We start from the raw sequence: 15727 nt of genomic DNA on the forward strand, positions 1-15727 counted from the left end.
ACCCAGGACTCTGGCTGCTTTGAGTTCAGATTTCTCTGCCTTAGTGGTTTTTGATCTTCCAAGCTCCACAGTTGTAATATGAGATCTCATGGCCCGAGCCTGAGACACAGCCACCACAAATACTCTCAAATACAGAATGACAATGACTAAAATGGGTGCAGCGAAAGTCACGACAAGATCGACAACACCTTCAGCCAAATTAACCACAATGACACACTCTCCACAGCTGGTTCTGTATGCGTTTGGTTGTTTAAGGACATCTCTCAGTATCCAACAGCTGTGGACGAGAGAACATATCCAACAAATGCCAACAGACAGTTTGACTCTGCCCAGAGTGACCCTGGTGGTGTAAAACATGGGGTTACAGATGGCGATGTAGCGGTCGACAGAAATCAGAACCATGTTTCCCACTGAAACACTGACAAGGACGAAACTCAGAAAGTATGAAACTACACACGCAATGTCACAGAACGACCGGCAGGCTGGATATTGAAACAGCAGCAAAAATGGCATGAGCAGTATTCCCACAAGGCAGTCAGATACAGCCAGAGAGAGCAGGAGGAGGTTGGTGGTGGTGTGGAGCTGCCTGAAATGAGACAATAATCAGCATAAAAACACGTCTCATTTCTTATTTTCATATATAAATCAATTCAAGTAATAAAAGAGTACTAATATAAAAAGATTACATTCAGCATAATGTTATAGAAAAGGAGATTTTTGAGCCATGTGGAGAACTTTTGCCTGAAGTGGGAGATAGAGATGATGACAAGCAGGTTCAGGACAGCAGTCAGCACAATGATGCAAGACACGGCAACATAGGTGAACGTGGTTTCCATGTATGGATGTTTGGTCCTCCTGCAGGAGTCGTTGATTTGCGAGACGTAAAGTTCTGCTTCCTCTACAGCCTCCATGTTTATGGAGAATGTAAGGTGATGCTGCTGTTCTTTCACGACTTCCTTATCCTTCACGACACAGCTACACAGTGGTTTTATCATCTGCTTTCTTAACTTTGCATATGCAAATGAGAAATGACGTCTGGTCATGAGGCGTGAATCCAGTAGAATTGGTCCTCTGGCAGCCCACATTATACAGACTCCCAATCTGGGGTCTCCTAACTACACACTTTGAACCAGTTCTATACCATAGTGCAGTGTTTCTATATAAATAAATAAATAAATATAATATATATACTATACTATTTACTATATATTTTAATATGCATTTTTTACTCATATTTCCTGGTTTATTATATTATATTTTAGTATGTTTTTCATTTGATTTTATCAGATTATTTTATAACGTGTAAAACTCAAGGCCTGATGGGCCAAATGGAGCCCGCCATGTCATTTTGTGTGGCCCACAGGAGCTTAAACAGTGTTTAACTACCTTATAATAAAGTCCATGCTGCTCAGTGTCTTATCTTGATACTTTCATCTTTTTTATTTTTACACAGAGCAACATACTATATTTACTTGAAGAAATAATAATAATTGCAGAAACATGTATTGATACATTATGGAGTAGTTACAGCTGTACAGTCTTACAGGTACAATCGGCCCCTGGAATAAAATGTTTAGTGTAGTCAAAATTATCGGGTCACTGTCAAAATTAACTGCCAAAAAAATCATGCCTCTCTGTTCTAGTTTTAAATACTTCACATTTATTGTCATTGTACATGTGACCGTTACAGGCGGTGAAATACAGTGAGTATCTGACCATTGGTACAAAGATTTTATACATTATCACATTAAATGTTACATAAAACATTATAATTGATTTGTCTTAAAAATGTTTGTTCTTCACTGACCTGGATCCAGACCCAGGACATAGACGCCTGTCTTCTGCAGTTTATTTTCAACCTAAACATCATTGAAATCAGATCATACACAGTTGTAATGTAACATCGCTGCCTCCTGTGACGTCAGAGAATGTTAACGTTGGTAAAGTCTGAATGAAAGAATTCAATTATATTAAAGAATTCAATATAATTGAACATATTTTTTCTATTCATACCAAAACTTTGTAAAGTAAGATTAAATGGGAGCAGATGTCAGTTGTGGGAGAACAGTTTTTATGCTGTGTACTCCACTTCTTACAACATCAAAACACAGAAATTATTATATGAGTCAAATAAGCAGACACTGCAATGACAGAACCAACAGCAGACATTCAGATAATAAACAAAAAAATATCAGAAAAACAACTGTATTCAGACATTACTGGAGTCTGGGCAGCTACAGCACACTGATTTCACGAGAGCCAGGCTTCAGTATCTGCAGTGTAATAATGTGTTTAATGGCTTTTCTGAACCAGGGATAGAAGAAGACGTAGATGACGGGGTTAAAACTGGAGTTAAGATACAGGAACCAGAGCTCGACACCTGCAGATGAAGACCCCACCAGGTTACTCTCAGCTGCAATGGCAAAACAATAATATGGACACGAGCAGAGAAGAAACACCATCACTACAATACCCAGAGTTCTTGCTGCTTTTAACTCAGATTTTTCTACTTTCACCTTTTCTGGACGACCCACAGTGACAGATGCGATGTGAGATCTCATGGCCCGAGCCTGAGATACAGCTACCGCGAATACTCTCAGATACAGTATTGCAATGATTAAAATTGGGGCTAAGAAAGAAACAATGAGATCCACTGCTCCTTCAGCAGATGCGATGACAACCACACAGTCTCCAACACAGGGGTCATAAAGGTTAGGCTGGAAGAGGGAATCTCTTAATATCCACCCGCCGTGGATACCAGAAAAGATCCAACACAGACAGACACAGAGTTTAACCCTGGCCAGAGTGACTCTGGTGGTGTACAACATGGGGTCACAGATGGCAACGTAACGGTCGACAGATATGAGAACCATGCTTCCCACGGAGACGCTGATGAACAGGAACCCTGAAAACCATTGCACCGTGCACATGAGGTCGCACAGAAATATGCAGCCGTGGTTTTCCACCAGAAGAAGCAGCGGCATCAGCAGGAGCCCGACGAAGAAGTCAGCCACCGCCAGAGAGAGCAGGAGGAGGTTTGTGGTGGTGTGGAGCTGCCTGAAACAATGTCCCGAGAAACACTTCCATGTTACTCACAGAAGTACCAGTACATCAATTAAGAAGTGACATTTACAAGCATCTGAGAGTTTTCGTAAATTAAGTAAGAGGAGGTTGGTGGTGGTGTGGAGCTGCCTGAAACAATGTCCCCAGAAACACTTCCATGTTACTCACAGAAGTACCAGTACATCAATTAAGAAGTGACATTTACAAGCATCTGAGAGTTTTCGTAAATTAAGTAACATTAAGTAGCATCACAGCAAAAAATAAAAGCAGAGACTTAGTTTTTTAAGCCATGTGGAGAAATTGACTCTGCCTGAAGTGGGAGATGGCGATGATGACCAGCATGTTCAGGACCACGGTCAGAACAATGACAGCGGACAGCACGGTGTCGATCACCAGCGTGTCCAGGTGAGGACGCCTTGTCATCTTGCAGGAGATGTTAAGTTTGGGAAAGTAGAATTCACCCTTGTCCACAGTTTCCATGTTGGGAGGGAGCAAACAGAAACAGGATTCTGTGTCCTCTCTGATCGGCGGCCTTTCTCCTCCAGACGTTTTATCCCTTTCCTTTCTCATATGTCATATGCAAATTTCATCGTGTCACAAGTCCAGTGGCCAGTAAAATTAATCCTATAATGCTTTTGCTAAAACTTAATAAAAAAAAAAACGCAAAACAAATTTAACAAATACATTATGTAAAAGAATCAACTTGTGCTTATAACATGAGAAGGCCAGAGTTTCATGGCCATAACTGTTAAAAAGAAAGGCACAGATTTCAGAGAAATGTTTACAATGCACTTAATTTCATTGTAACACAATGAGTTTTGCTCAAAATCACATCGCTGATGTGATTTTGTTATAACTAGATGATGTCAGATTTGAACAGGTCAAGATTGCAGGGAATACAATGACCTTTAGTTTTATTATGTATCAATATGTGTGAAGATGCCAGTTCTGCCCAACATCCCAATCATATTTCTTCTATATATTGATTCAAGGACAGTGACCAACAAACTAAATAATTGTTAAATGAAAACCTTTAAATCAATAATCAAAACAACAACTTGCCCAGCCAACTTGGAAAATAACCTTTAATGAAACTAATGAAACTGAAAATAATAAATACAAATATTTTACACAGGTTTTTCAGTTTAAATACTCCAAAACCTTACATTGTTGTGTATGTGTGTACTCCACATACCGTGTGGTATCTGCATTGTGTGTGTGGATAAGCAGTCATGATACATGTATGCACTATATGTATGTATGTATATCCCTTAGTCTAGTCAGTTAGTCTATAGACTACACTCACTCTTGTTCTCTCTTTTTGGGGGATTTTTCACTCTTTACATTATATATATATATATATATATATATATATATATATATATATATATATATATATATATATTGCGGAATCAACATCAGACATTTCTTTTGTCAGGTCTGGACAATTTTTAACATCTACCTTGGTGTTTTATGACTTAGGGTTCACACGTTAAAACTTGGCAAATATTTCTAAACAATGAAACTTGCAGTTAATAGATTTGTTATTATCAATAACTATTTTTGGTGAAATAAATTAGTTTTAATTGATACATATGTATTTAAATGAGACCTATATGTTCTTAAATACTTTAATTTTTTTTAAAGCAAGATATGATAATAAATGAGACAGCTGCCTAAAACTAATGGCAGCCAAACAAACATTGGTGTGTACATGGACCTTCACATTAAATGTCTTATTTTCATTTGGAAAAAAATATATACTGCCTGCCTCAGTAGCAGAGAGTCCAGGTTCGATTCCGAGAGGAGATTGTTAATGCTCCTCTGTTAGTCACTTTGGATAAAAGCATCTGCTAAATGTAAATACACATAAACAATTTATGATACCTAAACTTTGTATTTTCATAAATTACTAATAACTAAGACCATGTAGAATAAAATACTTGTCTCTATCACCGTTTGTTTTAATTGAAGATTTAGAAGAAAATGTTGGATGAAAAGCAGTAGTTTGTGTAGACTATTTTTATTACAGAAATTTAAAAAAAAGATTCAACAGTTGAAACATGTAATATCCTAATAAATTAACCACATTTTTGGAAAAACAAAAAGGTGACTGGCAGACATCTTTATGAACTATTCAGACATTACTGGAGTCTGGGCAGCTACAGCACACTGATTTCACGAGAGCCAGGCTTCAGTATCTCTAGTGTGGCAATGTGTTTAATCGCCTTTCTGAACCATGGGTAAAAAAAGACGTAGATGACAGGGTTGATGCTGGAATTACAGTAGACTAACCACAGTTCAATCCCTGAAGATGACGCACCAACCAGGTTGCTTTCAGCTGCAATAGCAAAAACATAATACGGACTTGAGCAGATGAGAAACACCACCACGACAATACCCAGAGTCCTTGCTGCTTTTATCTCCGATTTCTCTGCTTTGACCTTTTCTGATCGCCTCAGTGCCACAGTTGCAACGTGAGATCTCATGGCCCGAGCCTGAGATACAGCTACGACGAATACTCTCAGGTACAGGATTACTATGATCAAAATGGGGCCTAAAAAGGTGACAGCAAAATCAACAGCTCCTTCGGCAAAGTTCACAATGATGATACAATCTCCGTAGCAGTTCAGCTGCACGTTAGGGCTCTTCAGGAAATCCCTCAATATCCAAGTGCTGTGGACAACAGAACAAATCCAACACATACAAATACATAGTTTAACTCTGATCATAGTCACTCTGGTGGTGTAGAACATGGGGTCACAGATGGCGATGTATCGGTCGATTGATATGAGAACCATGCATCCCACCGAGACACTAACAACCAGGAACGCTAGGAAGTAATGCACAGCACACATAACGTCGCCCAGGAGCCAACAGCCCTGGTTGTGGAGAAGCAGAAGTGGCATCTGCAGGAGACCCACCAGGAAGTCAGCGACAGCCATACACAGCAGGAGGAGGTTGGTGGTGGTCTGGAGCTGTCTGTGATGGAACAGCACAGCATTAACACAAACATCAAAATCATTTTTGCGCTAGAAAGCATTGATTGAACAAACTGATTCACTGTGCCTGAAGTGGGAGATGGAGATGATGACCAGCAGGTTTAGAACCACAGTCAGCAGAATGATGATGGACAGCACAATGTAAATTAGCGTGGTCTCCACTTCAGGACGTTTTAACCACCTGCAGGAGTTGTTGATGTGAGGAAAGCAGAAGTCGCCCTCCTCCAGAGCCTCCATGTTTGGGTCCTATAGAAGACAGTGCTGTACTGACCCCAGGTCTTCCTGGTGCAGCTTACTTATCCTTTTTCTGTCCTCATCACTCATTTGCATATTAATTCTCGTCATAAGGTCAGGGTCATGGAAACACCAGTCGTCTGCTGCTTTGAGATTAAGTCCTGCACGATGTGAATTGAACAGTTTCTTAACTACTAACCTTTATGTTTTAATATCAATATGTGACTAATTTTTAAAAAGTACAAATTTTATTCAGAGTTATTAGTGCAGGACAACAGTTCAAATTGTAATTTAGGATAATAACTAGATTTTTTAGTAAAAGTAAAAAAGTTTGTAATACTTTAAAAAAAATGTGTATCGCACTGTTACGTAATATGAACCCAGTTGCAATAACATCTGGTTTCCTGGGACCCCTGGTCATGTTGAAAACTTGGTCACATATGGCAGCACATATATAAATATATATTTATATAACCCTAACCCAAAGTCAGTTGATAAAGTACATTTTGACTTGATTTTCTGTGATTATTGCAATTCACGGCTTTGTTTGAGGAAAAAAACTTAATGATGAATAATTTTGACTTGACTCGAAGTACTCCAGTAATAAGAAAGTTCAACTTCATGAAGTACATTTGCTCATACTGACTATAATTTCACCTTTTTTTTTTTACAAAGATTGCCAATTTAAAACAAAGAATTACCTAACAAACTCATACACAAATTATGACTGCAGCAACATTCTAATAATCTTTTATCTTTGTTTGTTGCAGGGTAGACCTACTTGACATGAGAATGACATTTTAAGATTTTAATAATGTTTTTATTTGTCAACTTGGCTGTATGTACAGGACATACAGGAAATGTCATTTCTCTATGCTTTGCAGTACTACAGTATAAATGGACGAAGGGTCTTCACAATAATTTAGATAAAATAACAATAGACAATAGTCCAAAAGCAGCGGCACATGGCTGTGGTGGTAGGCTGTCAGTGCAGGAGTAACATATAAGTGATTCAAGTCATTTTATTCAATACAAAGCGAGGATATAGGTTTTTTTTTTTTAACATGTATAAACATAGAAAGCATTAAATGTGCAATACAGAATTTTGACTTGACTCGAAGTACTCCAGTAATAAGAAAGTTCAACTTCATGAAGTACATTTGCTCATACTGACTATAATTTCACCTTTTTTTTTTTTACAAAGATTGTCAATTTAAAACAAAGAATTACCTAACAAACTCAATCACCGACATGAAGAAAAGTCAGCGGATCAGCTTTGACTTATTGGTACCTCGGAACATGTTGGCTTGAAAGCAGGCTGTTGATGACATTCCAGTCGATGATTCAGATAGGAAACAACATTTTTGTGGCAGGCCTCATGTTTTGTAACGATATTTAACACATTTATATGTCATTTTGTTTCAGGTGACAAAACGATTCACACAATTGACACATTTCACATTTTAATTGGAGATTTCAACGGCCTCGGTGTTGGCCAGATCATTGCATCATTTCCTACAAGACCTGGATTTTACCAGAGCCAGGCTTCAGTATCTGAAGGCTTACAATGTGTTTAATAGTTTTTCTAAACCAGGGGTAGAAAAAGACATAGATGACAGGGTTAAGAGTCGAGTTACAGTAGAGGAACCAAATCTCAATTCCTGCAGATGAAGCCCCCACCAAGTTGGTTTCAGCTGCAACAGCAAAACAATAGTACGGGGACGAGCAGAGGAGAAACACGACCACTACAATACCCAGAGTTCTTGCAGCTTTTACCTCAGATTTCTCTGCTTTCACCTTTTCTGGACGACCCAGAGTGATGGCTGCGACGTGAGTTCTCATGGCCCGAGCCTGAGATACAGCCACCACAAATACTCGAGAGTAAAGGATTACAATAATTAAAATAGGGCCTAGAAAGGTCACTACTAGGTCAACTATTCCTTCAGCAAAATTCACAACGACTACACAATCTCCATGGCATGAATTATGCATGTTTGGCCTTTTCAGGAAATCTCCCAGTATCCAACTTGCATGGACAAGAGAACAAATCCAACACATAAAGACACAGAACTTAACTCTGGCCATAGTCACTCTGGTGGTGTAGAACATTGGGTCACAGATGGCGATGTAGCGGTCGACAGAAATGAGAACCATGCTTCCCACTGAAACACTGATCACGACGAATCCTAAGAAGTAATGCACAGCGCACATAACGTCGCCCAGGAGCCAACAGCCCTGGTTGTGGAGAAGCAGAAGTGGCATCTGCAGGAGACCCACCAGGAAGTCAGCGACAGCCATACACAGCAGGAGGAGGTTGGTGGTGGTCTGGAGCTGTCTGTGATGGAACAGCACGGCATTAACACAAACATCAAAAACACTTATTTACAATTTGCGCTAGAAAGCTTTGATTGAACAAACTGATTCACTGTGCCTGAAGTGGGAGATGGAGATGATGACCAGCAGGTTTAGAACCACAGTCAGCAGAATGATGATGGACAGCACAATGTAAATTAGCGTGGTCTCCACTTCAGGACGTTTTAACCACCTGCAGGAGTTGTTGATGTGAGGAAAGCAGAAGTCGCCCTCCTCCAGAGCCTCCATGTTTGGGTCCTATAGAAGACAGTGCTGTACTGACCCCAGGTCTTCCTGGTGCAGCTTACTTATCCTTTTTCTGTCCTCATCACTCATTTGCATATTAATTCTCGTCATAAGGTCAGGGTCATGGAAACACCAGTCGTCTGCTGCTTTGAGATTAAGTCCTGCACGATGTGAATTGAACAGTTTCTTAACTGTGAAACTTTATGTTTTAATATCAATATAAAAAAAATCCCTCCTTGAATCGCAACCTTAACGTGGTGGAGGGGTTTGAGTATCCGAATAAACCTAGGAGCTATGTTGTCGGGGGCTTAACGCCCCTGGTAGGGTCTCCCAAGGCAAACAGGTCCTAAGCGACGGATCAGACAAATAGCGGTTCAACCCCCCCCTTAATATATGGATGGATCAATATAAAAACGTTTTCAAAAGAGAAGCGACGGATCACAGGTATTAGTGCAGGTATTAGTGCAGGACAACAGTTCAGATTCGAGATCAGTCACTTGATTTTTTTTAAAAACAAAGGCTTTTATAATCTTATGCCCACTTTTATGTAATATGAACCCTATTGCAATAACATCTGGTTTGCAGTCCAACACCCCTGGTCAGTAACTCATGTAGAGAACTGGGTCACATATGGCAACTGAGTGGTCGCTTTTTATGAGAACCACAGCCCATCACCCACAGTGCTGTGTAGTCCTGACTGTTGAGAAGCAAAGGCGACATCTGCAGCAGACCCATTAGGAGCTCTGTGTAAAGGTTCAGCCTGACATTCAAATAGACTTTTGTCATTTTTTTATGACAAAATATTTTTATATTTTAGCATGTAGAATTACAACATTTATATTTTCTCAACATTTTAAAAATATTATAGTATTTTTAATTTCTAGATTTGTCAGTGGTGTTTTTATTTATGTATATGCAGGGCTTTTTTTATATGTTATATGATTGTACGTTACAGTAGGTGAGAATTTACACACATATTCTAATGCATTGATTCTGATGCTGGATTTGAATTGTATGACTGCCGGCTGGTGAACTTTCAGCAGAAGTCACTACAATATCATCTACAACAGGACAGTGAGGCTCCAGGCAATATAGGCCGGGAAACAACATTAGGTAGATAGGAAATAAAAGACAACATATAGATGAGGTTCTGACCTACAAACAGCTGGATTCAAACCTGTGCCTGTTGAGTGAGAGGCAAATTAGTGTTCCACTAAGCAACAGCTGAACTGATGCCGCTTCATCGTTAAAAACACTCTACATGATTTTTATGATTTATGATAATATATTTTATAAATATATATATAGAGAGAGAGAGAATTTTATGGGTCAACTGTTTCCAGATTTTTTCAATGTTATTTTGTATTTGTCTTTAATTGTTTTTCATTTGTATAACAGTCTATAGAATTTACTTTTCATTTCATACACAAATTATGACTGCAGCAACATTCTAATAATCTTTTATCTTTGTTTGTTGCAGGGTAGACCTACTTGACATGAGAATGACATTTTAAGATTTTAATAATGTTTTTATTTGTCAACTTGGCTGTATGTACAGGACATACAGGAAATGTCATTTCTCTATGCTTTGCAGTACTACAGTATAAATGGACGAAGGGTCTTCACAATAATTTAGATAAAATAACAATAGACAATAGTCCAAAAGCAGCGGCACATGGCTGTGGTGGTAGGCTGTCAGTGCAGGAGTAACATATAAGTGATTCAAGTCATTTTATTCAATACAAAGCGAGGATATAGGTTTTTTTTTTAACATGTATAAACATAGAAAGCATTAAATGTGCAATACAGTTTTAACATGTATAAACATAGAAAGCATGAAATGTGCAATACAGAAAACACACAATGATTTGGAGTAGATTTTGATTTCAGTGTGATATTTCTGCAGCTCAATAGAAGATAATATGGTGAAAAACATGGAGAGGTGGACAAGAAAGAAGTTTTCAGAAATCCTTATAGTAATCTGTGCCCTGTAAATGATGGTGTAAATTGAACTCTAGTGAATGAAATATGACTGAGTTAACTGCACTCAGTCATTATAAAGAATTAGAAAAGACTGGGGACAACCTCTAGTGTGCAGTTTTTCAAAATGTTATTGTTGGTAGAAAAGCATACCTACAGCAATCTACAAGACCATGTCATTTTACGCACATAAAATCCAATCCTACGTGTCATAGGCAAATACAGAGCAGTATAGGTCAGAGTAAAACATCTTAATATACAACTATATGGTTTTGTACACATGTACATTATAATATCATGTTTGCATTTAGAGTGGAAGTTTTTGATTCATAACATTCCAGTCTTTCTTTGTGCATCGTCACAGCACTCTCGTGTCCCTGGAGCCTGGCTTCAGTATTTGAAGGGTCACGATGTGTTTAATGCAGCTTCTAAACCATGGATAAAAAAAGGCATAAATGATAGGGTTTAAACATGAGTTAAAATGTGCCAGCCAGATCTCAACTGCTGCAGACGAGGCATCGACTGATGTTTCCTCACCGACAAGAACCGGGTAGTAGTAGGGACAAAAGCAGATCAAAAACACAATGACAACCATGCCCAGAGTCCAGGCGGCTTTTATTTCAGTTTTTTTCACAGTCACAGCACCTGAGCCCTGTAATGTAAAAGCTGCAATGTGAGCGCGTATGGCTCGGGCATGGGAGAAAGCCACCATGAACACTCTCAAATACAATATAACGATGATGGTTATGGGGATGATAAAGGTGAAAACAAGGTCTACCAGACCTGCAACATAGTTGATGACAACGACACACTCCCCTGTGCAGGAGTTAGACATTCCTGGATGTGTCAGATGATCAGCTAAAAGTAGAACTCTGTATAAGAAGGAACAAACCCAGGAGAGACACACAAGAATTTTTGCTCTTCTCTTAGTTACTTTGGTGCTGTAATGCAAAGGGTCACAAATGGCTATGTAACGGTCAATTGATATGAAGACCATGCTGGCTACTGAGGAGGAGGTTATGATGTAGTCAACAATATAGTATAAAATGCAAAGAATGTCACCAAGAAGCCAGCAGGCTTCCACATAGATGATTTCCACGGGCATCAACAATAAACCCACAAGGAGGTCGGCGACAGCCAGAGAGAACATAAGAAGGTTGGTGGGAGTGTGGAGCTGCCTGCAAAGAACATTATCAATGACTGAAGCACAATATTTACAACATCTTTCAATGGCGTCAAAACATTTTATGGAATAAAAGTCAGTAAGTACCGAAAGTGTGAGATGGAGATGATGACCAGCAGGTTAAGTACCACAGTGACCAAGGAAATGGAGGACAGCACGGTATAGATTATCATGGCTTCACTGTACGGTTGTGATGGCCTCTTGCAGGAGTTGTTGAAGTCTTGAATGCAGAATTCAGATTCCAGCATCTCCATTGCCAAAGAGAAGAAGAAACGGATGAAGAGCAATGGCAGCTTATTTTGGAGCAATACTGAAACGCGTCAAACTGTTATATGGTGTTCTCCCTGCTCCTCCTCCTTTTCATTCATCCAATCAAAGCCTCTTTCTGTGATGCAGAATAATACAACTCCTAAGATTTACATCGGTCGCTTTCTCATCTAAAAACACAATTATAGTTTTGGAACACCATTTGTGCATGTTTAGAGGAAAATAGATAATAAAGCACTGCACACAAATGTTAACATACTTTATCTGCTGAACTGTTTATTGTCATTGTCATTTTCCTTAACTTTGGGACATCAGGGCATCTGCTTTGGCCACTATCCAGTTCACACTTCACCTGAGCCATTTTGGTCCTACTCACAGGTGGGAAGGCCATAAGAAGAGGGACAGAGTCAACGAAATGTGACCTCTGCGTTTTACCCATCACCAATGTGAGCAGGGGGCAGCTCAAGTGGCCGGGGAGCAGTGTGCATACAGTGTGCATATATATACATATACATATACATACAGTATATACAGTATACTATATATAAATATATATATATACACATACAGGATACCAGGAAGAGCATCAGTATATAGAAATTGTGGTTATTGCACGTATTGTTGATAATTGTTGATGACAGTGTGCAGAGGATGATTGGCATTATCCAGGATAGTGAGCAGTTCTCTTCTTCCAATAGCAAAGCCAGACTTCTTCAGCTTTTCCAGTCGGTGATGTGTTGCACCCCCAGCACACCACAGTAACCCCATTTGTGCAAGGGAGAATTGAATTAATAGTTATTTATGGTCCTAGGGGGTCTACTGACAGACAACTTAGCTCCTAGGATTAGTGGGATAGATGAACCCCACCATGATAAGTTTGCAACCCAAGAATATATAATATAATGGGATATATATATATATATATATATATATAAAAACTAATTTTGACTTATCTTCGCTTCTGTTCTTATTTTTCTGGGAGGGTCTAGGCAATATTTTGTATGTAGGCATTATATGTTTTTTACATATTATAAATGCTTTTAGAGAAAGACAGAAAATATACTTATAATACTTAATAATAAAATAAATACAGACGTCTAAATTATTCGTTGCTGACGTTATTATTTTGAATGCCATCGCTTTGATTTCTATTAAGCATATCTGATAAGGTCTAAAAAGGTATTCGAAGTGGTCAACAGAGGGCGCTGTGTTAATAATAATATCGATGAATGGCGCCTGTCTCTAAGAGTTACGTCAGACAGCGGCGGAGGCCCACAGAAAGATAGATGCCTAAGGACTGTTGTGTTGGCTACTGTTGTCTCAGGTAAAGTACTAAAGTAATGTAATGAACGTGATGGCAAGTGAAAGTGATATGACAAATTTCAAGGTATTAGACAATGACTGTGACGTGTCGTTAGTTGTTACATAACTTTGAACAGAGACAAACGTAACGACAGCTTGGTCCGCGTCCCCGCGGATTCTGTGAAGATCTAGTAAATCAAGATGGCGGACAAACTACTTCTAAAAGAAGTAATAAGTAGTATAACTGTATTTACAAAAGGGGAAATGAACCACAGTTAAACAAACGTTATTGGTGAGGTAAATTTTAAGGTAGCCTTTGCTAATATGGGATGTGAAAATGTAAAACTCAGTTGTTTATGAATGAGTGAAAGCTAATAACCCAGATGCTAACTTAAAGAGGCCGCTTTCACTGTGGCTCTGGCTAATTCCAGGCTAGGAAGACAGTACTTCATTTAAAGGTATATAATAAGCATACGCAAAATCTGTTTATGGTTGTGTTGTGTCAAAAAATAGGAGTTAACATGAATGTCATAACTTCACAATGGAAGTTCTTTCTAATCTTTTGAGACCATAGTGTTACATAGAATAATAAATGCTGATGATTTGAAGATGGCAATAAGTTGTTAGATTAAAAATCGTATAGTAAATTTAATAATAGTAAGAGCTTCATTAAATATAGACATTTGTGGTTAATAAATGTCAGTGATGGGATTTTATGATTGTACTGTACTGTAATGCTTTTGGCTGTTTTTATGTGCCTTATGTATGTTGGAAGACATCGGTCACTATAAGAGTTAGACATCAGACTGCAGAGAAACACATATGCCAAAGAACTGATATTCTCTTGGTTGCCTTTTTTTTTTTTAACAAGACTTAGGAGTATTAATATGCTACGCAAACAGTCAACCACAGAATCATTCTTAACAATCCTAATCAAAGGCTTAGTCCTTTAAAATTTTGGTTTGAATAAAGTTTAAATAGAAGTAATTTAATATTGATATTATTAGCTTTTTGTCTTTCACAATAATTAAAAGTGTTTCACAATAATTGCTTTGGTGATATAAACAAAAGCCAATCAAGCTAGGTATGCAAGGTGGTGCAAGTTGAGAACTACTTAGCCACAGTTGGAAACTATGACCAGCTACTTTAGTTTAAGAATATAATCCTAAATTATGAATTGTTAACTAATATTAGCACGTAAAATGTTATTGTTTTAAATAAGAAGCAGATAGCCATAATTATGTGCATATCAAATTTACTTTATATGATGCATTAGAAAACACCCATTGAACTTACCTATGGGGTACAGTCTATTCACAGTGCGACTCTATTATACTTAAATACTGCACTTTACAATTCAACATACAAAATAATGACCGTAAGATCATTTTTGTAAATGTTGTTTCCAGTTAGTAGCAGCAGCCACATGGGCAGCAGTTCATGCCGTTTCTTTATATGCTCTATGTCTCTCTTAATTAGATAATAATTCTAGTTAAAAAGAGCTTGAAGCAACATATTGATTGAGATCTTACTATACAGTTAGTGTAAAGTTCCTTTATTTTTCCAGAGGCATATACTGTATACATATGGATTTACTTGAAATTAAATGAAAAATAGACTATCCTTGTTTAAAATAAGTTACCACTACTTTTTATGCTAAATGAAAGGTGTCCTCACTTGTTCATTATAAATAAAAAAAACTTTGACAATATTTTGTTGTGATGCAACACCTTTGATTGCATTGCAAGTGGTTTCTTGACATCAGTGCAGACAGGTGTGAAAACAGTGTCCGCCACCGAGGGGTGCTGCCATTAGCAACAACTGACACAACAAGAGTCAGTAAACGTCCAGGGGCAAATTAGAGGTGAAGGGTCTCAGAAGTTTTCATCTTAAATGTGTACTTCTACTGAACTGTTAGAAGAGTGTTCCATGTAACAAAAGTAATAATGAAGCTGTCAATTAGTAAATTAAACTTAAATTATTTATGATTTAATATCCTCATTAGGAAGCTGGACAAAGATTTTGAGGGCAAAAACAATAACATTACATAGTTACTTGATTTGCTGACATGATTGCATCATTTTATTGATGCTTGAGT

The 15727-nt window shown here is 38.1% G+C and overlaps 5 protein-coding genes and 1 long non-coding RNA gene across 9 annotated transcripts in view; 2 read left to right on the forward strand and 4 right to left on the reverse strand.

Moving 5' to 3' along the window:
- phf11 (PHD finger protein 11) overlaps positions 1-15727 on the forward strand; it is a 959893-nt gene that overhangs the window by 859472 nt on the left and 84694 nt on the right. The gene's annotated exons all lie outside the window — the stretch shown is intronic.
- LOC112488343 (uncharacterized) overlaps positions 1-15727 on the forward strand; it is a 43113-nt gene that overhangs the window by 21485 nt on the left and 5901 nt on the right. The window lies entirely within an intron of this gene.
- On the reverse strand, positions 2235-3668 carry LOC103391760 (trace amine-associated receptor 1-like). Its single transcript, XM_025064114.1, has 2 exons — positions 3374-3668; positions 2235-3057 (listed from the first exon to the last, which is right to left on the reverse strand). Exons 1-2 carry the CDS (start codon positions 3631-3633, stop codon positions 2235-2237), a joined length of 1083 nt encoding a protein of 360 aa, XP_024919882.1. The 5' UTR covers positions 3634-3668.
- LOC103391758 (trace amine-associated receptor 13c-like) lies at positions 4497-6596 on the reverse strand. Its single transcript, XM_008328157.2, has 2 exons — positions 6133-6596; positions 4497-6045 (listed from the first exon to the last, which is right to left on the reverse strand). The coding sequence occupies exons 1-2, from the start codon at positions 6300-6302 to the stop codon at positions 5226-5228; spliced, it is 990 nt and encodes a 329-aa protein (XP_008326379.1). The 5' UTR covers positions 6303-6596; the 3' UTR covers positions 4497-5225.
- LOC103391757 (trace amine-associated receptor 13c-like) lies at positions 7115-9192 on the reverse strand. Its single transcript, XM_008328156.2, has 2 exons — positions 8731-9192; positions 7115-8634 (listed from the first exon to the last, which is right to left on the reverse strand). Exons 1-2 carry the CDS (start codon positions 8898-8900, stop codon positions 7815-7817), a joined length of 990 nt encoding a protein of 329 aa, XP_008326378.1. The 5' UTR covers positions 8901-9192; the 3' UTR covers positions 7115-7814.
- LOC103391756 (trace amine-associated receptor 13c-like) lies at positions 10766-12676 on the reverse strand. The gene is made up of 2 exons (XM_008328155.2): positions 12148-12676; positions 10766-12055 (listed from the first exon to the last, which is right to left on the reverse strand). Exons 1-2 carry the CDS (start codon positions 12312-12314, stop codon positions 11236-11238), a joined length of 987 nt encoding a protein of 328 aa, XP_008326377.1. The 5' UTR covers positions 12315-12676; the 3' UTR covers positions 10766-11235.

The sequence above is a fragment of the Cynoglossus semilaevis genome, chromosome 16 (assembly GCF_000523025.1).
Source record: "Cynoglossus semilaevis isolate Cse_v1.0 chromosome 16, Cse_v1.0, whole genome shotgun sequence".
NCBI classification, from domain to species: Eukaryota; Metazoa; Chordata; class Actinopteri; order Pleuronectiformes; family Cynoglossidae; genus Cynoglossus; species Cynoglossus semilaevis.

Coding starts and splice junctions, on each gene's coding strand:
- LOC103391756 (XM_008328155.2), bottom strand. CDS start 12,314: ATGGAGATGCTGGAATCTGAATTCTGCATTCAAGACTTCAACAACTCC. Junction 12,056..12,147: donor ATCTCCATCTCACACTTTCG/GTACTTACTGAC, acceptor TGTTCTTTGCAG/GCAGCTCCACACTCCCACCA.
- LOC103391758 (XM_008328157.2), bottom strand. CDS start 6,302: ATGGAGGCTCTGGAGGAGGGCGACTTCTGCTTTCCTCACATCAACAAC. Junction 6,046..6,132: donor ATCTCCATCTCCCACTTCAG/GCACAGTGAATC, acceptor GTTCCATCACAG/ACAGCTCCAGACCACCACCA.
- LOC103391757 (XM_008328156.2), bottom strand. CDS start 8,900: ATGGAGGCTCTGGAGGAGGGCGACTTCTGCTTTCCTCACATCAACAAC. Junction 8,635..8,730: donor ATCTCCATCTCCCACTTCAG/GCACAGTGAATC, acceptor GTTCCATCACAG/ACAGCTCCAGACCACCACCA.
- LOC103391760 (XM_025064114.1), bottom strand. CDS start 3,633: ATGAGAAAGGAAAGGGATAAAACGTCTGGAGGAGAAAGGCCGCCGATC. Junction 3,058..3,373: donor ATCGCCATCTCCCACTTCAG/GCAGAGTCAATT, acceptor ACATTGTTTCAG/GCAGCTCCACACCACCACAA.